The 26,108-nt window shown below is 40.6% G+C and overlaps 2 protein-coding genes and 1 long non-coding RNA gene across 4 annotated transcripts; 2 read left to right on the top strand and 1 right to left on the bottom strand.

The window, feature by feature from the left end:
* Positions 1 to 1,504: 1,504 nt before the first annotated feature.
* On the bottom strand, positions 1,505 to 4,853 carry si:dkey-148a17.6 (uncharacterized protein LOC108190685 homolog). Its single transcript, XM_010891218.3, has one exon. The coding sequence runs from the start codon at positions 4,742 to 4,744 to the stop codon at positions 3,638 to 3,640; it is 1,107 nt and encodes a 368-aa protein (XP_010889520.2). The 5' UTR covers positions 4,745 to 4,853; the 3' UTR covers positions 1,505 to 3,637.
* Positions 4,854 to 9,140: 4,287 nt separating this feature from the next.
* amfrb (autocrine motility factor receptor b) lies at positions 9,141 to 20,183 on the top strand. 2 transcript variants are annotated; one of them, XM_010891215.3, is made up of 14 exons: positions 9,141 to 9,270; positions 10,202 to 10,573; positions 10,673 to 10,765; positions 10,940 to 11,104; positions 12,166 to 12,318; positions 12,562 to 12,602; positions 14,276 to 14,408; positions 15,168 to 15,301; positions 15,476 to 15,586; positions 15,788 to 15,990; positions 16,506 to 16,612; positions 16,725 to 16,859; positions 16,967 to 17,157; positions 17,586 to 20,183. In XM_010891215.3, exons 2-14 carry the CDS (start codon positions 10,283 to 10,285, stop codon positions 17,725 to 17,727), a joined length of 1,899 nt encoding a protein of 632 aa, XP_010889517.1. In that variant the 5' UTR covers positions 9,141 to 9,270; positions 10,202 to 10,282; the 3' UTR covers positions 17,728 to 20,183. The 2 variants fall into 2 exon arrangements, with proteins under 2 accessions (XP_010889517.1, XP_010889518.1); XM_010891216.5 differs by lacking the exon at positions 9,141 to 9,270 and adding an exon at positions 9,854 to 10,109.
* A 1,954-nt stretch (positions 20,184 to 22,137) lies between these two features.
* On the top strand, positions 22,138 to 24,284 carry LOC117595396. The gene is made up of 2 exons (XR_004576634.1): positions 22,138 to 22,219; positions 22,524 to 24,284. It is a non-coding gene; the product is annotated as an uncharacterized LOC117595396 (long non-coding RNA).
* Positions 24,285 to 26,108: the final 1,824 nt, after the last annotated feature.

Below are 26,108 nucleotides of genomic sequence, written 5' to 3'. Positions count from 1 at the left end.
TTTCCCCCTTTTTAATGTTTATTTCTCTTGTGTCTTTGACCTAACAAGTATTTTCTTCATATTGGTGTCATTTAGTAGTGGTTTCTTTGCAGCAGCTCGTCCATGAAAGCCTGAGGCACATAATTTCCTCTGAACACTTTACATGGAGATGTGTCTATTACTTTGTGAAGCATTTATTTGGACTGAGGTGCAGTTAATTACTAATTTCTTTCATCTGGAACAGAGGTAACTTCCTTTCCTGTGGCGGTCTTCATGAGAGCCAGTTTCATCAAAGCACTTGATGGTTTTGGTGACTAGAAAGTTCTTGAAATTGATTGATCGACTTCCATGTTTCTAAGTAATGATGGAATATGTTTCCATTTTGCATACTTGAGCTGTTCTTGCCATAATATGGACTAGTACAGGACAGACATAATGATGGTCTTCTGTACACAACCCCTATCTTGTCACAACACACCTTCTGCTGCAGAAGAAAGAAATCAAGTTGGGGTTGGTATACCCTTGCTCACATGTATTTATACCACAAATTTACTTTTAACAAGGCATACTTGTTAATTGAAATGCATTCAAGGGGAAGATCTCATGAAGCAGGTTAAGAGAATGCCAAGAGAATGCAAAGCTGTCGTCAGGGCAACTTTGAATATTCTATTATGATCTGTTTATCACTTTCTTTGGTTGCTACATGATTCCATAAGTGTAATTTCATAGTTTTTATGTCTTCACTATTAACCTACAATGTGAAAAAAAGTAAAATTAAAGAAAAACCTTTGAATGAGTGTGTCCAAACTTTTGACTGGTGCTGTAAATAAATATTTCCGGATTTATGTTGTTCAGTGCCATGGGATCTTAAGTGACCAGAGTCACGACACCCTGTTAACATCTGTAAAACAGCAACCAACACAGAACATTTCTCTCTTCACTGTTATGGAATTTTAGAACAGCAGTATGCCAGCTATGTGATGTAGGGTAATATGCTGTTGCCAGGTTTAGGTTTAGGGTAAAAGTTACAGTTAGTGTTAGAATCAAGATTAGGTTCAGAGTTAAGTTCACAGTTGGGGTTGGTTGTTAAGCAAAGTATGACTTTGAAGGGAAATACTTTTCTAAGTATTTTTCTAAGTATTACAAACAATTGTAGTAAAACCAAAAACAGTGTGCGTGATTGAGTGTGTGCGTGTGTCTATATATGGCGTGTGTGTGTGTGTATGTGTGAGTGCGATTGTTTGTGCATACTGAGTGGCAGCATAAAACATTAAATAGAGCCAGGGTTACTAGAGCAGGATGAGGCAGAGTACCAGCCAAATGTTATGTGACTGTTAAGAGACAGTAGATAGACACCAATATAAATCTTAGGTCTTCTTTTTACAGAGAAATTGCATTTAATCTTTTGGTAAATATGTTAGATGAGTGCCTTTACAGTTTAATTCAAAGTAATTTAGAAAATGTGCTATTAAATTAGGGTAAATGGATTCAAGTGGACAAGGAGAGAAGAAGCCATGTCTTGTGAATGTTTCAACATTTTAATAACTGGTTAATAGGTACACTGCCACCTATTGGCCTATCAATAAAAATCAACAGGATGATACTGATTCAAGCAATTCTACTTAAAACAATAATTTATCTAATAAAACAATATTGTTTTATTTACATTCTATAAAATTGAAAGCAGAATTAGTTGATATAGGAAAACAACAAAGCCCTGAAAAACAATGTTTTTCATTTCAACCCGTACTCAAGTAGTATACAATTCCTCTTTTGTTCAGTGGTCAAATGGGACACATTTGACACACAGAATTTAGTTATTGTTGCAATCCTCACAGGGAAGAGGGAAGTTGAAAGCATGACTCGTGCTGTTGCAAAATAGATGTGCCATGTAGACAAAGGCTACAGGATTATCAGACATGTAACTAACATTACAATGCACGTATTTGTAAAATATTCAAGGCTTATTTGCAAGGTAAAAAATTATAACATTTTGTGAGTGATGTGAGTGATTATATAATAATCACTCACATTTGACTTCACATCACATGGAGAATTTCATGAAACTAGACCCAAAAATAATATTTTTCTCAGAGACTCTCAGCTTGCTAAGTCCTCAAATGTGAGATCAAAGTAGCATCAAAGTGTTTAACCATTTTATTTTCTGGAGAACCCCTGTTACACCTAGAACACAAAACATTCAAAACATATTTGGTATTTTTGGTATTTTTAAAATATTTTTTATTCTTTCTGACCTTCAGCTTTTCTTTCAAAAAAATGCATCATGGTATGCACCAAAATATCATGACATGTGGAGCTTTTAATTGTCCACTGTATCCTAATGACAGCCCCTGTACTGACTTAAGAAAAACAGGGCAAATGCATGATGCTGCCGCCATTATGCTTGACAGTAGGTAATGTATACTTCAGGTGATGGGTCATGTTGGCTTTGCAACAAACATATATTTGATTTCATGAGACAAAAACACAATTTGCCATATGGTTTTGGGAGATTTAATTAGAATGTTTGCTAAATGTATACATTATGGCCTTGGATGTTCTTTTTTGTGAGAAATGTCTTCTGCCCAACTCAGAGTTGTGGAGAATGTGTGCAATGGTTGTAAAATGCAGGGAGTGCCCAGTTCCTTCCACAAATTCCTACAGGTCCTTTAAATTTGCTGTTGGCCTCTTGGTAGCCTCCGTGATTAGCTTTCTCTATGCTCTAGACACTTTCAACACTTAACCTCAACCTGTTTGTACTCAATGTAAAAGTCCTCCAGGATTCACCAGGCCTTCATAACCATTTAAATGAAATGCTATTCTGCTAGATTTTCCAACCTCAGTAGATATTACCAAAAGGTACGATCATTTACCAATGGCTATAACCAATAAACAGTAATGCTGCGCACACAGTAGTTCTAGATTTAGGAAAGTCTTCAACTTATCTTATTTGAGAAAATAGTTAAACATTGTTGAGATTTGTTAACGTTTGAGGACACAAGCTCAATTCCATCGTCACATATTATATTTTGTTCAATTGTTTTTCTGGTAATCTAAAGTAAGGGAATTCAGCATTCAATTATTGGATTGATTTTAAGTATATTATCATTTAAACAATAACAGAATATGTGTAAAATTTGAACTTTGTTACCAATATAAAATGTATATGGTTATTCTTTCGACAGATATTAATGCCATCTTGCCTAACCATCCAGCAAGAAAGTGTTAAAACTCATATTGATGGGATAAGGGTGAAATCTTATGTTGCAATAATGAAGCCTAAATCAATGGATGAAATATAATCTATCCAGATCACAATGGTAAAATATAAATGTAGTGACAAACCGCGAAGCAGCAGAATACCTATAGTACATTCAGACCCTCCTAAAATAGCTGCAGCATTAGTTAAAACTACATAAAAGTATACTGTGAAAATATTTGTTATTCTATGGCATATGGAAAATAACACTATTTGACCATGAAATTAATATGAAATTACAATTATAATAGATGAATGTGGACCTTACTGTTAATGTAATACTTACATTTAAGGTATCAACAATTGTCATTCTAAAAGTAAATTTACAGAAACAGTGTGAAAAATCAAACTTTGTAATTTACTCACAAATGGTATCAGAAATGTATTGAACAGACCAGGTCAGGATGAACAGTTTTCACATTGTACATCCATTTGCTCCTTGGGTTCTGTGATACATAGGGAGCTGATGCTCTGCATCTGAGAGCTGCTCTGTTTTTTGGTCATAAAGTACAGTTCTTTAGTCCCCTCTCCTGGGGCCGTGCTGGAGATGTGTCGGAACAACTTCTGGATCCCTGTCTCCCTCAGGGAACTCCGGAACGAACGTGCCGCAAACACATAAAGCAACGGGTTGACTGAACTGCTGATAAAGGCGAGAGCCCCGGCAATAAAGGTCATTGTGGCTTTGAAACTCTCTAGACGATCTGCAGCCTCATGGTGGTACTCCTGGATGGCGAGGATGATCAGGGAGAGCATGTTGCCCACGTGGTGTGGCATCCAGCATAAGGCAAACACCACCACCACACTGGCAATCAAGCCTGTGGACTTGCGCTTGGACTTGAAGTTCATCTGTGCAATGCGGCTACAGAGACAGCTGTAGGAGACCACCAGGATAAAAAAGGGCCCTACAAAGCCCACCATGGTCTCCAGCAGAACAATCCCTGCCTCTTCAACGTTTGAGGTGTAGTTTCTGTAGAGACACTGCTCCTCTCCAGGGTCCCCCAGCACCACCTGAGTTGGAATGACTGGAACACTGAAAAGGAGGGCCATAGCCCACAGGATTAGTAGAACTTTATTCAGGGATCCCTTCTTCCTCCATTTCACTGAGGCAAAGGGGTGTCGCACGGCGACGACACGCTCAACGCTCATGAGGGTGATGAGGAAGACACTGCCATACATGCAAGAATAGACGACATACACTGTGGCTTTACAGAAAGCCTCCCCGAACACCCAGGATCGGGCCAAGGAGTAAATCCACACGGGTAAGGTAATGAGCACCAGCAGGTCTGCTACAGCCAGATGGAGAATGAGCACCACAGTGTGGGAGCACTTTTTGAGGTGCCTAAGGATGGTCCAGATCACCAGTAGGTTCCCAGGGGCCCCCACCAGGAATGACAGGCCCAAGATGACACTGGCCGCCGCTGTCCCACCAGAAAACTCAAGATCAGGATCCATGGCTGGCTCTAAACGTGTAGACTGTGGACTGTTGATGGAATGGTTCTGGGTCATGCTCTGGATTGCTGTGCCTTACAAGTCTCCTGTCTGATGAACTCAGTCAGACAGAGAAGTGCTTTACCAGCAAAATCTTTACTTCCCTTTAGCTTTGCAAAGTACAGGAAATATGTTTTTTCACACTACCACATTTCTATAAAAGGCGTTGACATCAAACTGATTTTATTATGAGGAAAAACTATATCTTCAAAGAAATGCTGACAGTTAAAAGAAATTGTAGTGGCCACTAATGACGTTCATGTAATATATTTCAGAACTAGATAAAGTGGATATAAAAAATCTACACACCCCTGTTAAAATGCCAGGTTCTTGTGATGTGAAAGAATGAGACAAAGAGAAACCATGTCAGAACTTTTTCCAACTTTAATGTGATCTATAATGTTTGCCCACTCTTCTTGGCAAAAGCGCTCCAAATCTGTCATATTACAGGGACATCTCCTGTGCACAGCCCTCTTCAGATCACCCCACATATGTTCAATTGGATTCAGGTCTGGGCTTCTGGTGAAGCCATGCTTTTGTGGATTTGAATATGTGCTTTGGGTTGTTGTCGTGGTGAAAGGTGAACTTCATCTTCAGCTTTCTAACAGACGCCTGAAGGTTTTGTGCCAAAATTGCCCGGTATTTGGAACTGCTCTTAATTCCCCCCACCCTGAATAAGGCCCTGTTTCCAGCTGAAGAAAATCAGCCCCAAAAGCATGATGCTGCCATCAACATGCATACCCACTATGGTGTTCTTTAGGGGATGTGCAGTGTTGTTTTTGCGCCAAAGATACCTTTTGGAATAATGGCCAAAAAGTTCAACCTTGGTTTCATCAGACCATAAGACATTTTCCCACGTGCCTTTGGGAGACTTGATGTTTATTTTTGCAAACTTCAGCCAAGCTTGGATATTTTTCTTTGTAAGAAAAGGCTTCCTTCTTGCCACCCTCCCCATAGCCCATTCATATGAAGAATATGGGAGATTGTTTTTACATGTAGCACACAGCCTGTACTTGCAAGAAATACCTGCTGTTCCTTTAATGTTGCTGTAGGCCTTTTAGAAGCCTCCCTGACCAGTTTTCTTCTCATCTTTTCATCAATTTTGGAGGGATGTCCAGTTCTTGGTAATGTCTCTGTTGTGCAATATTTTCTCCACTTAATGATGTCTGTCTTCACTGTGTTCCATGGTATATCTAATGCTTTGGAAATTATTTTGTACCCTTCTCCTGACTGATATCTTTCAACAATGCGATCCCTCTGATGCTTTGGAAGCTCTCTGTGGACCATTGCTTTTGCTCTGAGATGCAACTAAGAAAATGTCAGGAAAATCCTAATAGAACAGCTGAACTTTATTTGTGATTAATCAGAGTCAATTGAAATTATGGCATGTGTGTAATGACTTCTATTTAACATGAGTTTGAATGTGACTGGTTAATTCTGAACGCAGCCACATCCCCAGTTTTAAGAGGGTGTGCACACTTATGCAACCAGGTTATTGTAAGGTTTTTATTTTAAAGGTTTCCCTCTCAAAGATATCAGTTTGTTTTTCAGTTGAATTGTTCACATTATAGGTCACATTAAGAGTGGAAGAAATCCTATGATGATGATTTATCTTTGTCTCTTTCTTTTACATCACAAAAACTGTCATTTTAACAGGGATGTGTAGACTTTTTATATCCACTGTACTTTAGAGCACTGTATTTTGAATTACCAAACACTTAACAGTCCTGTTTGAAGTTTAAGCTTGTTTATGTGTGAAGTGCATCAATAATACTAATACTCTGCATGCTTTGCAAGTATTACTTTTTACATCTACATTTGCATTTTGGTAATTTAATATTAAACACAGCTTTCCTATTGAATTAATTGACAAAGAACCAAATAGACTCCAACCCCAGCACCATTTTATTTGACATATCCTCTCTGCAACCCTCACTGTCTTTCTGTTTCCTAGAAGTCAGTGACAACATTAATTGGGTTAGGGCTTCACACACCCAGATTCATAAACAAAACCAGAACTAATCTCAGTTCCTTGTTCTCTCAGGTCCTGGTTGGGGGCCTCTAGGCATCTCTATGTGCCCGGGGGCCACAGTCAGAGCCTGACCACAAAGGTGCCTCTAGGCATCTCTGCGCTGGTGTTTTGGTTGGCCCCAGTTAGAGGCAGCTGCTCCATCTTGCCTCTAATTGGGGACACTATACAAGTTGCTCTGTTTTTCCCTGAGTTGGTGGAATATTGTTTGTGCCAGTTCTGCTGTGGTGCAGTTTGCGGTTTGCTGGTCCTTTTGGTGCTACAATTAAAAGGATGTTTCCCTTTACTTGGTCTGTGCCTTGTGTCCTCCCTCCCTTCCTGCAACTGTGACAGTTTCCTATTCAGCATGAAGATTTATTGAAAGAGAGAAAAAGGGTCATTGTAATTTAATAGTAATAGTAAATAACTTGAAAAAAAGTTTACAATTTTAGAATATTAGGTAACGCTATTTAGAAAGTTTATTCAAGGGAAAGCTCAGGGTTCACAGAGCTACTACAGAAGGTCAGTGGCCCGAAGACAAAAAATACATTATACTATAAACAACAACACAGCCAAGGTGGAGAAGGGTCCACTTAAAGCCAACCAAGGTCTCTAGGTGTAAACACCAGATTTCAAACAACAAACTGATAGATGGTGAGAATGTTTCAATGAGGAATATCTAAGGCACTCTGAAACATTTAGTGGAAAATAAATATTTGAAACAACTCAAATCATTAACCGCATATAATAATAATTTATTGCATTTGTAAAGCGCTTTTCATTATAGAGGAATAATCTCAGTGAATTAAAAAGAAAATAAGAAATAAGAAAATAATATTAAATAAAAGAAATATCAGATAAAATAAATATATGTATATACAGAATATATACATTAAACTATAATGATAGTACAGTAAACTAAAATTATCATACATTTTATTATATAATAATGTACAGTATATGTTTATTAAAGGGAAGTGTAGGCCAACTGATAAAGATGGCCTACATCTTTATCAGTTGGCCTCAGGTTGTCTTAAGGCCTGATTAAAGCTATGACAGTCTGTGCAGCCCTGAGCCTGTCAGGAAGGGAGTTCCAGATGTCAGGTCCAATGTACAAAAAAGTGCGGTCATCCATTTTTCAGAGCCAGGTTCTTGGATCATTGAGCAAACTGGGGTTGCTGGACCATAGAGGGCGTGGAGGTTCATGGGAGGAGAGCAGGTCAGATAAGTAGACGGGTCCAAGGCCATCAATAGCTTTATAGACTAAAAGGATCATTTTAAAGTAGATTCTTTGAGGGACAGGAAGCCAGTGACGGTCAACAAGGAGAGGTGTGATGTGGGCAGATTTATTTGATTGTTTCAGGATCCTTGCAGCAGTGTTTTGGATGAGCTGTATTTTATGGATTGAACTTGCTGGCAGGCCCTCTAGTACTGCATTCCCATAATCAGTTCTGGAGAAAACAAATGAATGGATAAGCTATTCTACATCAGAAAAGGTGAAAGAAGGTCTTAGGTGAAACAACAATGTTTTACAGACATGTCTAATGTGGGCCTTAAAAGAGAGAGTAGCGTCAACTTTTACAGCCAGGTTGGTGATGACTGTGGAGAGGGGAATGATGTGGCCATCAAAGACATGGCAGATGCTGTAGGAGTTGATGATTTGCTTTGGGATGCCTATGAGCATTGCTTCTGTCTTGCTGTTATTGAGTTAGAGGAAGTTGTTCTGCATTCATTGTTCTACCTCACAGTTGGCCAGGGTTCACATTGCAGATGTGCCAAGTTTGGTTTTATTGTACACCTGTGTGTCATCTCTGTTGCAGTGGATTTGAACACTGTGATGTTTGAAGATGTGGCCAAATGGGAGCATGTATAACAGGAAGAAAATAGGTCCTAGCACTGACCCTCATGGAACACCACCCATTAATGTGAACTCCTCTGATCTTGCCTAACTGAGAGAAACTGATTGCATTTAGAGAGGTAAGACATAAAAGGCAGTTAAAGGCTGTCCCAGGGATGGCAGTGTGCTCTCTTAGGCGCTGGAGTAGAGTAGCAAGTGTCACCAGTGCAAAGTTACTCAGAAATGAAACAGATATGGGTGAATGGGAAGGAGCCTGAGGGGTTTTAGGTTTACAGGATAGAATGTTTTCACAAATGTTTATTTTTAAGAATGTTGATCCTTGAAGAATTTGGCGAATGTTGCATTGGGAGGGCCAGAGTCTGTAGGTTGTAGTCGGCTTCTGGTATTTTATGATTGTATTTATGGTCGCAGTATAATAAAAATCCTATCCATTACAGTTTACACAATTATTCAATTAATGTATTGTCTTGAGTCCATTTGAAAAAAAGATGTATTGATCTGTAGAATGTTGCATTTTGACCGACTTTTATTATGAATTAGTTGTCATGACGTAGTTTAGAATTCGATCTCCAGTGTCTCAAGCCAGAGAAAAATAAACAAGATGTCAACATAAACTCTGGTCGGCGGATTTGAGTGCACAGTTATCGTCGTAAAGTGGATATCGGTGTTGGACATAAGGTAATTAGTGTCAAATTTATTGATTTGTAAGTTGAATAAAAATCGTAGTTCTAATTTAAACAGTCTTTCGATTTATTTCACCTACAATAGCTAATGACACGCTAGCTAGCAACCTATATCTCGGTTATTGCTAGCTAGCGTATACTGTACACTATTATAGCTAGCTAACCTTATATACTGAGTGTGACGGGTGAATTGTCCGTTTGGGTTTATTAACTACATCGTAAACGTTGTGTTGCAAGCTCTGTCGAATTTAATCGTTTTATTTGAACAGTTTAACATCGGATAATGCTTGTTAGTTAGTTTTCTTAGCTAGCTTTCAAGCTAACTAGCATTGCACGTTAGACAAATTAGCCTAGCCAGCTTAGCGCCGCCGTAACGTTACATGTCATGGGCATTGTGTAGCTTAGGGCTGCCCAACCCTCTTCCTGAAGAGCCTGTAGTTTTCTCCAACCACATTTTTGATAAATGTGGGTCTCGTTCAGCTAATTATTGAAATCAGGTGTTCTGTATTAACTAACAGGACGGTAGATCACTTGGAGCAAGCCCTGTAGCTTGACCAAAATGGGCATTGTTTGAATGACAGTTATTCAATCTATTCCTCAGGGACCCCCAGACACCTGATTCTTTAATGAAGGGTTTGATTATTTGCTGACAAGTCTTATTTGGTTAGCTAGTTTTGGAACAATTGAAATACATGGTACAGCTGGGGATCCCTGAGAAAAGGTTGAATACCTGTGTTTAGGTGTTTGCTTGCTACAAAAAACAACTAAGAGTTATCCACCAAGTCTAGCTTACCAACCAGGGACACAGCTAACAATAATCAGGAACTGAACCCGGTGAAAGAACCTTGGGCCTACCTACCTTTATCAAGGCTTTAACTAGTTGCATGCATTAGCTACCTAACTAACGGATTTATCTCTCCCCATAGGTTGTGGTGAGAATCTGTGTTAAGCCTATTAGGCTAAACTTCAACAGTATTGTGTGAGAGACGTCCACCATCAACATTCCAATGCCTTTACTTTTCCTGGAGAGATTTCCCTGGCCCAGTCTGCGGACCTACACAGCGCTGAGTGTGGCTCTGCTTGCGGGAAGCATCTTCAGCGCCTACACTACTGTGACAGAACAGGGGTTTGGGTTTCCCGACCTGGATGAGCCTCCGCCACCTGCCCCCTCAGAAGGGGATAATAGAGGCGGCGGCCTAGGTCTAGAACATATAACCACTAGTGATGTTGCGGATGCGGATACAGAGCTGGCGACCACTGTTATGTGGTACCTCGTCACTGACAGTCTATTTGTATGGGTGAGTCTCATTTAACACTGACTCAACTAAGCCAAGCAGCAAGACAAAAAGAAATGAATTGGGAATTATTACTTGGTTGCTAAGTGGTCTATTCCTCAGGTGTTGGTGAATACAGCTTGCTGTTCTCTGATGTTGGTGGCTAAGATGATCCAGTGCATAGTGTTTGGACCCCTCCGAGTCAGTGAGAAGCAGGTGAGAATTGAGGTTGTGGTGGTAACAACTGATGTTTAGGCGAATATAAAAAATAAATAAATATATATCATACGATATATTGCGTTCATATTTCCATTGGTCTTTCAGTGTACAATACTGTGTTTCAGCCATGTTTCCTCAGTCTTGATCTGACCAGTCTTTTGTTCTCCACAGCACCTGAAGGACAAATTCTGGAACTTCATTTTCTATAAGTTCATCTTCATCTTTGGTGTTCTGAACGTTCAGACAGTGGAAGAGGTGGTCATGTGGTGTCTATGGTTCTCTGCCCTGGTCTTCCTCCACCTCATGGTCCAGCTGTGCAAAGACCGCTTTGAATATGTACGTCTTATATGTACTTATAAGTCCCTGTCTGTAGTTGTTGGTAATAGTCCTTTTTCGGGAATCATGTCCTAATAGAGGCCTTATAAGGAAACCTACTGTAAAACCTTAAAGAAAGTACTGACTTACAGTAAAAGTATTCACCACCTTGGACTTGTTACAACATTAAATCAAAATGTTATTTTTTTTGTACCACTGTTAATAACAAATATAAATGTAAATAATTACATATTTACTTCCTTTTCTAAGACAGCTGTGAATGCGCTGTGATAATAGTTGAACTTTTGAGTGCCACTGTAAATGTAGATGACCTACTCACTACCCTGTAGGGCGAGTGACCCTGTTTACTTGTTTACAGAGTAAACCTTTGCCCGTTTTAGATGCCTTTGATATGACACTGTAGGCTATACACTCAGTCACAGTAAGTGACTGCCAGAGACCTGATCGCGTTCAGGACTAGGTCTATTAATAGTTACAGATGTACCCATCCAAGCCAGAGTCTTAGGTCTGGCTACTGACTCAGTGCTCTTTGTAGGTCCCTTCATAAACTCAAACAGATGATAATATAGGGCTGTTAGGTTGTGTGCCATAGCCTTTGTAACACTACTTTGCATAGTAAGAAATAACAGGCAAGTTGCGGCTGTCTGCAGTGATAGTCTGATGTTCTGACAGTCTTATGGTATGTTAGCTTGATTACGATATAAGCATGTATATATGTGTCACTAGACCTGTGTTTTGGAGTTGTCAGTACAGTATCGCATGATGACGCAGATGATTCCAAGGCATGCCTACCTCTTGACCAATGCCACTTGTTTTAAAAGTTATTCTATAACTAATGTAATCCAGATCTGGGTGTCATCAAGGTCTGTGTAACTAGTCAGTTATTGTTTCTGGCTGCCTTTTTATGAGCGTGGTCCTATTGGTTAATGTGTGGCTATCTGGACTGGCAATGCTTTGTGTGTTAGTCTCTTTGTATCCAGACTATATGCAGTATAAATGTATCTAGTTCTTTAAATAGAACAGGTGTAATGTGTGTCTGTAACCCTCCCCCCCCCCCGTAGCTTTCCTTCTCTCCGACTACTCCTATGAACAGCCACGTGCGTGTCTTGGCCCTACTGGGTTGTCTGCTGCTGGGCTGCTGTGGTCTGGCCGTAGTCTGTGGCCTCCTGGGAGCCGCCCATGGCATGCACACCCTTTCCTTCATGGCTGCTGAGGTAAGGGCAACCCCGCTCCCCCCAGATTGAAGCCACTAATCCTGGCCAACCCTCCTTGGAAGGAGCCCCTTTGAAGGAATTTGTTTCGGCCCTGTTATAATTAAGTATTTATACATCGCAACCTCAGTAGTGTGAAAATGACATCCATCTCATTTGTTATTTAATGTTTTTGTGAAGGCATTATAAATAAATGCTTGCTATAAGTTATTTGTATAATAATATGAACATTTCTCTGCACTACAGTGTCTGCTGGTCACGGTACGAACTGGACATGTCATCATGAGGTGAGCCTCCATTCTAACCCCTTGCATAGCTGCAGTATCGTTCCACAGATGACAGAAGTTCTGGACCTAACCAGTTCTAATACTTTCAGGCCACTTCAGCAATTTCAATTTCTGTTACTGCGAACACTAGCTTAACGACTGCTATGTTCTACAGGGTTATCAGGATGAGGTTACTCTGTATTTCAGGGAAGAGCATCATTCAGTAGTTAGGATAAAACATTCCTGGTGTTCATAAGCAGACTGTTGCTAAGTTTATGAGCATCCTGCGTTTGTTTTTGGATACCCATCATGGCTACAGTGGGGAGAACAAGTATTTGATACACTGCTGATTTTGAAGGTTTTCCTACTTAAAAGCATGTAGAGGTCTGTCATTTTTATCATAGGTACACTTCAACTGTGAGAGACGGAATCTAAAACACAAATCCAGAAAATCACATTGTATGATTTTTATATAATTAATTTGCATTTTATTGCATGACATAAGTATTTGATCACCTACCAACCAGTAAGAATTACGGCTCTCACAGACCTGTTAGTTTTTCCTGTTCTTTACCTGTATTAACTGCACCTGTTTGAACTCGTTATCTGTATAAAAGAAACGTGTCCACACACTCAATCAAACAGACTCCAACCTCTCCACAATGGCCAAGACCAGAGAGTTGTGTAAGGACATCAGAGATAAAATTGTAGACCTGCACAAGACTAGGATGGGCTACAGGACAATAGGCAAGCAGCTTGGTGAGAAGGCAACAACTGTTGGTGCAATTATTAGAAAATGGAAGAAGTTCAAGATGACGGTCAATCTCCCTGGGTCTGGGGCTCCATGCAAGATCTCACCTCGGGGGGCATCAATGATCATAAGGAAGGTGAGGGATCAGCCCAGAACTACACGGCAGGACCTGGTCAATGACCTGAAGAGAGCTGGGACCGCAGTTTCAAAGAAAACCATCAGTAACACACGACGCCGTCATGGATTAAAATCCTGCAGTGCATGCAAGGTCCCCCTGCTCAAGCCAGCATGTCCAGGCCCGTCTGAAGTTTGCCAATGACCATCTGGATGATCCAGAGGAGGAATGGGAGAAGGTCATGTGGTCTGATGAGACAAAAATAGAGCTTTTTGGTCTAAACTCCACTCGCCGTGTTTGGAGGAAGAAGAAGAATGAGCACAACCCCAAGAACACCATCCCAACCGTGAAGCATGGAGGTGGAAACATCCTTCAATGTGATTTTCTGGATTTTTGTTTTAGATTCAGTCACTCACAGTTGAAGTACCTATGATAAAAATTACAGACTTCTACATGCTTTGAAAGTGGGAAAACCTGCAAAATCGGCAGGTTATCAAACACTTGTTCTCCCCACTGTATATGAAGTTTATAGCCGAGTTGTAATAGTGCTTGGGAAAACGCCTGGCTTAGTCTCTGTTGCCTAATTGTAAAAACATGTAAGCTGTTAGGCCATCGCTGATCCAGTAGGTCTAGCTCAGTGGTAATTTCCATACGCAGGTAGATAAGTATCAAAGTGAATGCAGGATTAGACTTTTAATGAGCAAGAATAAGTTAATTTTAGTAGAACAATGCCGCATTTAAAAAAATAAATAAATAAAACGTGGCATATAAGATGCATTGACAGGTAAGGCCTTTGTCTGGTTGCTGATTGTGCAGATTTCTCTGCAGATACGCCATCCACCTGTGGGACCTGAACCACCCAGGCACCTGGGAAAATAAGGGATCCTATGTCTACTACACTGACTTCATCATGGAGCTGGCAATGCTGTCCCTGGACCTCATGCACCACATCCACATGCTGGTGAGAGCTCCCCCTCTGGGCTGTGGACATGTATTGGAAGTGAATGGGCCGGAGCAACTACCTTAGGTCTGCAGTCAGGCACACAAGATGGCTGACTAAACTAGTCCTGGTTTTTATGTTTCAAGGTGTGTTTGTCAAATGCACAGAACAGCACCGTTGTGTTCATGTAGCTACAGCTGTGGTCCAGATGATCAACCCTTTAACCATAGTAAGGTTTGTTGTGGAGATTCTTGAACTGATGTGTTCTTGGTCGTCCTATACATGTATTGTGCCTAGAGAATTTTGTCTCTGTTTCTTACTCCTTTAAGAGTGTCGATCGATGGAATAACCATCACAGGTTTCACGTTTTGCCTAATTCTAGCGGGCCAAATTTAATGAAGTAAAACCACGTGGTTGGAAGTGTCTCACTCATTGGGCAGATATTTGATAGAAACACAATCCCCTTGATAATAAGAGATCTTAAAGCTATGCTGTAAGCCCCTGATACCAATCATTTTATCAAGGTTGACTTACAAACTGGTCCTTTTCATAATTTTGTCATGTGATGTTCAAGTGTTAATTATTATTTTATTTTTTTACTTTGGCTCAGCTGAAAACCCTTCAATTTATCACTGCAAAGTTGTTGGAAATTCCCTTTATTCTCTCAGAGTGAACCAATACATTTAAGTTTGAGTTTCATTTCTGGAAGAAGACTAGTGAATGGGACTGCAGCCTGAGTGGAATTTGATATTTAACCTTTTGAACCCTGTCTCCCATCAGCTGTTTGGTAACATCTGGCTGTCAATGGCTAGTCTAGTGATCTTCATGCAGTTGAGGTATCTGTTCCACGAGGTGCAACGCCGTGTTCGACGCCATAAGAACTACCTCCGCGTCATCAACAATATGGAGGCCAGGTGTGTATATACAGTCCCAATCCTAACTACCAGTCTATTTGAAGTTGGAGCTGAGTGGGGCATTTAAATTTAGTTCTTCTTGCTCTCTCAAATTGTATGTTGTGAAATAAGTGAGAAATCTAGCTGTTAACCAAAAGATGGCTAATGACATTTGTGTTTATTGCAACCACTCAGATTTGCAGTGGCCACAGAAGAAGAACTTGTGGCCAACAATGATGACTGTGCAATCTGCTGGGACTCCATGCAAACAGCACGCAAACTGCCCTGTGGACACCTCTTCCACAAGTAGGAGACTGAATATCAACTGTAACATCCGAGTCATTCTTTCCTCATAGTGGATTGAATTTAGTTTGTTTTTATTTATTTTATTTTTTTTTGACCTAATGCAACTGCCTCGGTTTCTGTGGCCTAGTATTGTTTGACTCTGTGTTTGACTCTGTGTTTGACTCTGTGTTTGACTCTGTGTTTGACTCTGTTATTCCTAAGTTCCTGCCTGCGGTCATGGTTGGAGCAGGACACATCATGTCCAACGTGCAGGATGTCCCTGAACATCACTGGTGATGGGGGCCCTGCCAGGGGTCAGCAACAGGGGGCTGGACTCCCACTAGAGGATAACCTGGGTCCAGGAGGCCCTGCTGCAGATGCCAGACCACACCTCAACCAGCACAACCACTTCTTCCACTTTGATGGTACATGCGCAGTTGTTTTTTTTATGATGATTACATTAGTGCTTCAACTACAGTTAATACTAACGTGACGTCTGGGTTTCCATTTTACACTTGGTAATGTGACTGGTAGCATTTTAATTTACAGATCACATACAGGCCACAGTATCATAAACTAATTTAAATGCTATTAGTTCTATGAAATGGGTTATTACTAGCCAGTACCATTGAAACAAAGTGTTTGTCTGCTTTAGTAACACGCAAGTAATTGACGCCATCTCTGTAAAAGATTTTGAGCTCAGCAAATATTAGCCCTTAAAACAGTTAGGGCTGGCTGAAAAGGTCAGGGCTAGAGCCCAGAAAACCTGGATCGGGTGACATCCCTGCAACCGTTATTTCATGGGTTTGCAATGACTGGCCAATCATTTTACGGGATTTGTACTTATTTCACTGGCCAATAGCCGGCTGTAGCTGGCTAACGAAATTTCTGCACGACGTATAGTGCAGAAAGTGACTAGTGTGGTGATCTGTCCTCCCAGGCTCCCGCATCGCCAGCTGGCTGCCCAGTTTCTCGGTAGAGGTGATGCACACCACCAACATCTTGGGGATCGCCCAGCAGGCCAACAACTCCCAGCTCAACGCCATGGTCAGTGTCAGCCTTTTCTCACCCCCCCCCCCCGGGAAACCGAGGGTTTGTCCTTTCAGCATGCTTTTTAGAATAGACACTGCTGGGTAATATAGTGTTCTACTCCCCACAGGCCCATCAGATTCAGGAGATGTTTCCTCAGGTTCCCTACCACCTGGTGCTGCAGGACCTTCAGTTGACCCGTTCTGTAGATGTCACCACCGACAACATTCTAGAGGGACGCATCGTGGTGCCCTTTCCTGCTCTGGTATGTCCCACCCTTCAGACATTTGGTGCAAGATGTTGGGTGATGTACGCTGTGGTGTCAGCTGGTGTTGATTACAGATGCCTGTCACTTGCCTTGCCCTGCTCCAGAACGCTGAGCGCCCTCCTCCGCCGATGAACCCAGGCCCAGAGGAGGCTGCGGGAGCCAGTGGAGGGGCGGAGGGAGGCCCAAGTGAGCTGGACAACCTAGAGGTCAGAGGGAGCCGCTTCTCCAAGTCTGCTGAGGAGAGACAGAAGATGTTGCTGCAGAGGAAAGATGAGCTTCTGCAGCAGGCGCGGAGGTACGACGCCGTAACCACTGGCAACACCGGCCCACTCTGTCCAATCACATGGCTGTATTCAGTTAGGGGAAACATTCATAGCTTTGCAGAGATGATGAACACAACTTGTTACCAACTTGGCCGACATGATTTTACACAGCCTATTTGTGGCTGGATGACTGTCCTGACCAGCCCTCAGATGACACAGTTCAAAATACAGCTCCGGAAAAAATTAAGCGACCACTGCACCTTTTTCTGTCCTTTCCAAAAAAGTTGTTCCTCACTCAAAACTTTCCTTTTCGACTTTTTTGGAAAGGAAAGGAAAAAGGTTCTTTCCGGGGTGGTAGAATTATTTTCAGATTAGAGTCGATACCAGTTGCTATCTCTGTCCAGTAGGCCGGGGTTAGTAGTGCTCATCCCACATTAACCTTGACGTCTTTATTAAACAGGAAATATTTAAGGAAGAGCCCAGAGGATGAAGACCTGCCCACACTGGAGGAAGACGCCCCTGTCTCAGATCTGACCCGACGCAGAACAATGGCAGAAGCTGCAGAGAGACGCATGCAGAGCCCACAGGACCCTGCGCCCTGAGACGATACTGCACTGGAAAGCACGTAGACGGTCTCGCCTTGAACCCACTCCTAGCCACCTTGGTCTGCATCACACTCCCCATGTCTCACCGAAGAAACATCACCACCACCGCCATTGGAAAAAGCTAGTACCGCACTCTCTACGTTATGGACAATGGAATTTCTCACACGAGCAGAACATTACAACGGGTTTTTACCAAGCATGGGCTTTGGCTGCATATAGAGCAGGCGCTCTGCTGTTTTGGGCTGCCTTAGTGAGATGTAGGAAGGGCTGTAAGAATGGTATCAGCCGCTTCTGCTTTGTCATCCGCCAGACACTTTCCTGGACATGCATTGTCAATGTTTGAACCAACAGAGGAAAGTCTGTAAAGAGTTTCTGAAATGCACCTTATAATGTCTCCTTGCCTAACTGTCATCACATAGCCTGACCCCCTGTGTCACTAGACTTGACACTGCTCCTCTTTTACTGGCGATGACGGGGACAGGATGGGCATGGTGTCGGGCAGAAGATGCAGCTGAGCTTAGTTGGGTTTGTTGAGGTGCTACTGCTAGACACAGCTCATAGTATAATGGAGTGGAACATAGTTTGTTTCATAGATTTTTGTTGATATTTGTATTATAATGGAGATTGATGTTGACATAATGGGTTGGGTTGAGAAACTACTGATGCATGTGTTATTTTATGAATATGGAGTTTCAACTGTGAATTAAGAGTAGGGTTAACAGATTATAACATTGTAAAGATTTTTTTTCTTTTAATCCTGCCTTTGAGTAAGAGAACGTCACTTTAGTAGTCCAATTTATTTTATAAAGCCGTTTTTACAGCAGCAGTATTGCAGACTCTGAAATATGAATGTACTTTATCTACTTAATGCTGCAAAGAGGGTGAGGAGTTTAATGTCTGGCTATTGTGGAGACTTGGGAATAAGTTGTTACCATTGCGCAATGTCCTCTGATTTGAATGAACACATCTGAATTAGACTATAGTGTTTGATAAAAATTCTGGGATCCCTACAGTTATACTCTCACCAGTACTGAGAAAGACTTAAAGGACTGAGGCTCCCTAAACACTAGGTCAACCAGTTTTCTCAATCTACAGTTTGTATACCTTAAAAACCTTACAAAACAAACCTTTACTACAGCATGTTAAACATCCATTCATATAGCTCCAGAATACTGGACTCAGAAGTTAGGATTCTGGTTTAGTTTGAATTTCTGACTGAGCAGATTAAGAATAAGCAATTTGTGGTGTTTTCTCACTCTTGTATCGGAAGGTTCATTCTTGCGCGCAGTGTAGGCCTAGGTGTTGGATGTCTTTGAAAACTCAAAAGGCTTTTTCAAGTTTAATTTTAATTGTGCATGATTCTCAAATGGATTGATTCCGTTTGTACTTCTACCCCAAATTACATTTATCACCCAAATTATACGGAACCCGTGAACACCTAAATCAAATATGTATTTGCAATGTTTTACCTTGTATGTTTGGTACAGGGCAATGTGTAAAAGCCCTTTACACTTCTGAGTTAAATAGCCCACTCCCATAAGGAATCTGAGTGCTATGATGATGATCTATTTCAGTGAATTTCAAATTCCACTCGGCCATACACCAGTTTCATCGAATCTGACCGGTCACACTTTCAGATACCAAAGAATGTCACTGTTCTCTAATATTTGTTAATTTAGCCTCCTCGTTTAATCTAAATGCTTTGAATTAGCCATGTTCAAGAGGATTGAAACCACAATGTTTAATGGGTAAATTGTGACTCCTGACTAATCTACAAATATTAATGAGGTAGTATGACAGTCAATTGCCATTAATCGGTAATCTCCTGCAGTCATTTTGAACCTCTGAACCATTTTGGTCTTTGGCTCACAGAAAAGGACAGAGGTATTCAGAAGCCAAATAGCTGTGTCATGGGCTGTCTTTCCATTTCTATGCTCAGGTCCAATTTGAGGGTTAAGCTAATGCTTTTTTTATTTGTCCCATATTCAACAACATTTAAATGGTTAATGAAACATCTTAAAATATTCATAAACATGTTTGTGTTTTCCTTCATAATTTCAAGAATTTGTCCTGAACTCCAATTCTGTTTATACGGAAGATAACTCTTTTAGGTTCTTTCATTTGGGATTGTAGGAGGTTTTTTCTAGTTCAGAGATGCACCTTTTGTCAACAAAAAACTAAGGTTTGATTGATCAAACTAGGCTATTGATCAGGTCATATTTTCACATCAATGTCATATTTTCGTATTCATAATGGGTTATTTTTGTAACAATTGCATATTTGATCTAATCAAAAAGGACTACGCTTTCTTTTTATTTTGTGCCTAAATCCAGAATGGTTCTTAGGGTTGATTGTGTAAATAATGTAGATTTTGTAAGAACTGTTCTATTAATATTAACATTGAAACCAACTCAATATTAAACAGCTTCTCTACAGCCTTTTAACAAACCCTATCTTTTTTTGCCTCCATGAATTAAACAGCTTCTCGTGCATTGTTTATTGAACGAGTTTTTGCGACTGCTTTTGTCCTGCAATTTGTTTTACATAGTCTGGTGCCCTGGTTGGGCAGATTTGCAGATTTTAAACCATTCCATTGCTGGTTTCCGGTAGGTTCAGCGGTATAATGTAGATCTATAAAGTAATCTGCAAATTGGGTACATTTCCAGAACAACTCAATGTTGATGCGCAATGCAGAAGTTCTAAGCTGTTATGTTAGTGTCTTCAATGATGTAACAGTGTGAAAGAAACCTGTGCATATTCTCAGATGCTGTGTGACTGTAGTGAGATGGAGAGAGATCTCATCTTTGTATTTGTATTATTATAGCACTTGTTCTAGCATGGGTAGCACCACTGGGGCCATCTCCATCACAAGTAGTACATTTTAGTATGATTCATTGGTGAATTCTTCCTGATGACCTGATTCAGGTTGTGATTACATGAACAAACCATCAGGAGTGATCAGCCGATGGTGACATCCATGTTGTCTTCCAAGTAAAAGGACATTCAACAGCAGATTGTGTTTTGAGGAAAAGGTGATGTTACACCAATCAGCCATAACATTATGACCACTGACAGGTGAACTGAATAATCTCACTGATAATCTCATTGTTATGGCACCTGTCAGTGGGTGGGATATATTAGACAGCAAGTGAACATTCTGTCCTCAAAGTTGATGTCTTAGAAGCAGGAAAAATGATGACTGGGTCAGAGCATCTCTAAAACTGCAGCCCTTGTGGGGTGTTCCTGGTCTGCTGTGGTCAGTACCTATTAAAAGTGATCCAAGGAAGGAAAAGCGGTGGAACCAAGGCTCATTGATGCACGTGGGGAGCGAAGGCTGGCCCATGTGGTCCAATCCAACATAAGAGCCACTGTAGCTGAAATTTCAGAAAAAGTGAATGCTGGTACTGATAGAAAGGTGTCAGAACACACAGTGCATTGCAGTTTGTGTGGGGCTGCGTAGCCGCAGACCAATCAGGGTGTCCATGCTGACCACTGTCCACTGCCGAAAGTACTTACAATGGGCATGTTAGCATCAGAACTGGACCACGGAGCAATGGAAGAAGGTGGCCTGGTCTGATGAATCACATTTCCTTTTACATCCCGTGGATTGCCAGGTGCGTGTGCGTCCCTTACCTGGAGTACACATGGCACCAGGATGCACTATGGGAAGTAGGCAAGCCGGCAGAGGCAGTGTGATATTTTGAGCAATGTTCTGCTGGGAAACCTTGGGTCATGCCATTCATGTGGTTGTTACTTTGACACGTACCACCTACCTGAGCATTGTTGCAAACCATGTGCACCCTTTCATGGCAACGGTATTCCCTGATGGCATTGGTCTCTTTCAGCAGGATAATGCACGCTACCACAAAGCAAAAATGGTTCAGGAATGGTTTGAGAAAGACAACAACGAGTTCAAGGTGTTGACTTGGCCTCCAAATTCCCCAGATCTCAATCCAATTGAGCATCTGTGGTCTGTACTGGACAAACAAGTCCAATCCATGGAGGCCCCACCTCGCAACTTACAAGACTTGAAGGAACTGCTGCTAACGTCTTGGTGCTAGATACAGCACACCTTCAGAGGTCTAGTGGAGTCCATGCCTCAATGGGTCAGCGCTGTTTTGGCAACAAAAGGGGGACCTACACAATATTACTGTCTTGTTACTGTCAGGTTCAGCCAGGTATTGGCAGATTGGAACTGGCAGATCACTATTTGCAGATGGGCATTGGGCATTATGGAAGAGCGGAAGACATTCAACAAATTGTTAGGAAGATTCAGGAAGGTATTGATGGGGTGGAACGGTAAACAAGGAAATAGATTTCTCTATAGAGAATGTATTTATATTCCTAGGGGAGACAGGGTTGGCCAAAATGATTTAGACCATACCTGAAGCTGGCCCACACTCCAACACAATAGGTGGCAGTAATGCACAAATATTTTTGAATGCCAACCGCGGTAAAAACAGAGCAAGCCAAACAATTAGTTATTGAGGTACTGTAGTGGTTTAATGCACATTAAGTGGTATATTGATGGACATAATGCTACATTCAGTAGATGGCTAACTATTATCTAAATACATGTATATAAATACATGTATATACACTGTAGCGATATATCTTAAACTGGCTGTTTGTTTTGTTATCCGTGGCTAGTTAGCTAATGTAATTGTAACGTTAGCTAGCTGGTATGCATTCGATTGTTATACGTTCGATTAAGCAGCTAACTGTTGTTAACTAACGCGTTGCGTTATTTATTTTTACTCTATGCCTGTTTCTCCCCTCTGGTACTCATACAGGTGAATAAAAAAAAAAACACTATGCCGAGGGGAAAGGAGATCTCTGAGGACATCAGGACGGAAGTAGTGAGAGCACATCAGTCTGGGGAAGGCTATACAAAAATCTCAAAGAAATTTGATCTCCATCAGTCCACCGTGAGGCAAATTATTTATAAATGGAGAGAATTTAACATGACAGCAACTCTGCCTAGAAGTGGACGCCCATCCAAAATAACCCCAAGAGCCACAAGAAAAATAATAAATCAGGTAAATGCCAACCCAAACATAACATCTGGTGATTTGCAGACCTCCCTTGCTGCATCTCAGGTTATTGTGCATGCTTCAACAATAAGAAGAACACTGAATCGACATGGCATTCATGGAAGGGTTGCTAGGAAGAAGCCTCTGATGTCAAAAAAGGGCCAAACTGCCCATCTTAACTTGGCCAAAGACCACCTGGGCAAACCTAAAGGTTTCTGGAAGTCCATTCTCTGGACACGGTATGTTTGGCGAAAACCCAACAATGCCTGCCACCAAAATAACCTTATTCCAACAGCCAAGCTGTTTTCTAGACCACCTAAGGCGAGACCTAGTCAAAACCAAGACCGGAGCAAGTTGAGTCAGATTGAAGACCAAGACCGAAGGGGGGGCAAGACCAAGAGGATACTGGGACAGCAGGGAAAGGAGCGAGTCCAAGTTAAGACAGAGCCCGAGACTGAAGGTTGGGCAAAACCAAGGCCGGGGAAGATCAAGTCCAATTCAAGACTATGATTATAAATGTTTCACTCCACCCCAATAGTAGTTTTTCAAATGTTTATCTATAAAGCTGTTTTGCACAAATCACCACTATGTAACCTATGTATTTACATAGAGCAGAAGCAGTTCTTGCCAGACAGCCTTTGAATTGGCTAGACCTAGTGGTCCTTTAAGTGTCTTTTTTACTGACTTGCTCTTCTCATCTCTCCCTATCATTGGTTCATCCACAAGGTAGAGGTGCAACATGTTAATATTTATTATATATACATATAAAATCACTTATTCTGGCCCTTTTAAAATTCAAGTTTGTTCATCATAGAGATTGTTTAAATGTACCATAATAGATGTACCATAATAGTAGTCCTGGTCTTTGGTTTGTCAGTCTGTTTGGTAGTTTATGGTCTCATCAAATCCATTAATTTCACCTGTATCAGTTTATTATTGTATGTCTTCATTTGTTACCACTTCTTTCTCTGTAACCATATAACTATCTTGTCATAGTGTAATAATAATAATTTCTATGTGTCCTACTTTTTTTACTATCCATTAAATTGTTCTTATGTACATCTCTTTCCTATATATGCCTTATGTGAAGTTATATCATGTAATTTGACGATTGTTTTTTGCTCATGTTCTATGTACACATGTCTCTGTTTCTGTGTGCTAGACCAAATATAATGCATTAGTTGTTCAGGCTTGACAGATTATGTAAAACAGACACTACCAGGTGGCACCAAGGAAGGCATAGATTGGAATGTGCCTACTGATAATGTGATTGGCTAAGTTCATTATAACAATGTTCTAGTGTTATAACAGGCACTTTTGTCTTTTCCCTCTGCTTCTCTGCATGGCTCCTTGCTCTTACCATCTCCAGTCTCCGGGAGACTTATATCTTTGATAATTGTAATGCAATTGTATGCCCTCATAACTTATTGCCACCTCAAATCTAATAACTGCAATCTCCGTACTCGTAATGCAATTGTATTCTCTCGTATACAAAGTATTGGATTAAATATGTTACATTCATTTGTTGACTCCTTCGAATTGGGTTGAAATCCAGTTTAACCAATATTATTTGTGTCAGATACCTGGCAGCCCTCTGCAGCTCTTCAGTTTTGGAGGAGTTGGGTAAAAGCAGAAGTCTAATTCCAGGTCTGAGCAATGGCTCCAGTGCACATGTGCTCCTGCAGAGTATGAATCCAGCTTACTGTTCTTTCAGCAAGGACTCAACCTTTTCCTACTGTCTCTATATATGAAGTGGAAATACCTGGATATTATATATTCATTTAAGTGGACTAATAATTAAATTGATAACTAGATTAATTTCATATTTCTGATGTTTAAACAAACAACATACATATCTCAGATACTGTAACAATCTGTAACCATATTTGTAGGATAATGGGTCATTTTCTAACGAAAGGTAGCTACATGTTGCCACGCACGCTGCCTGTGAGTTGTTGGTGGATACACAGCTTAGCTAGAGGATGGCCAATTCAGTACATATTTTCCTAATGAAATTATTAGTGATCTGCGATGCATACACCAGCTAATGAAATATAAAAACAGAAATTTTAAGATGGCATACTCACTCAATGTAACAGGAAATCCATATTTATACAATTAAAAATTAAAAAAAAAATTCAAACCACCTTTGGAAAATAAAGATCTATTTTTGTATATCTGTCTTATTCCAAATAAAACACCTGAGGGGAAATGTTATGCCAGTAAATCATCAACTAGGATAAATCTTGCCACATACATTTTTCCAGTAGTGTAATTTCAATATAAAATAGAAGGTGATCTAATAGAAAAGAACTGCAGGAATTTCTGGCAAGTACTGGCTGTGCTACATGAGACCATTTTTTTTTTTATTTTATAGACAAGCTTTTAAAAATAAGTGTGAGTGATATTTTAACACAAGTGAACGTAAAGCGGCAAATCAAACTTAACGTGGTCATATATGCGGTCTGAAAAACTGAAAAATCATATAAGAGTAGAATAAACACCCTGTAGAATAATAAAAGATGACATAACTGTGGAATGTTCTGTTAGCTATACACTTAACAACTCCAACACATTTAAAACAGCGTACTTTACTCCTCCATCCCGATTAAAAGAAATCCATAATTGCATTACTAACTGCTGGCTACAAGACCATGCGGACTGACTCAAGGCTTACAGGCAGCGTTTACCGGGAGTAGGGAGCACGTGAGAACAGCAACTTTTGTCTTACATTGCAGATTGCAAAGATTGTAAGATAGCTTGGTGCTGCTGCTGTTTGAAAAATTGTAAGAAACAGCTGCTGCTCTTTCAATTCATTTTGAGTCTCGTAGAACAAACAATCATACAATATATGTATACTTTAATACAATAACACTGCTATATAGACCTGCGATCAGTCAGTAGCTCAAAATTGAATTCAGTGTTGTCTGCACTGGTGTAGAATTGGGGGGGACCCACCCAAAATCACAGACAGGTCAGTGTGACCCCACTGGAAAAAATCCTGGGATACATTGACCCTCACCCCCCAATAAACAATACAAAGCCGCTGGTTGTCTGTGATTCAAATGGCTACGTTTATTTGTGGGAAAAATTGAGGTGTAATTTTCAACAAATGATCACATATTTCTTTTTTTTTCTCGCTTTGTCATTATAGGTTTTGTGTGTAGATATTTAGAATAAAAAAGCGCATGTAAGCAATTAAATTAGTTTATAACACAATAAAATGTATAAAAACTGGTCTGAAGACTTCCGAAGGAAATAGTGAAGCACTGGGACTATTTTGTCTAGGAAACTGTCCATTAGGGTTATTACCTCAATTTGACAGTAGGTGTCAGTCATTTCCCT

Source organism: Esox lucius, chromosome 2 (genome assembly GCF_011004845.1).
Source record: "Esox lucius isolate fEsoLuc1 chromosome 2, fEsoLuc1.pri, whole genome shotgun sequence".
Taxonomy (NCBI): Eukaryota; Metazoa; Chordata; class Actinopteri; order Esociformes; family Esocidae; genus Esox; species Esox lucius.
Note: the sequence above shows the minus strand (reverse complement) of the source record. Positions and strands in the feature narration are given on the sequence as shown.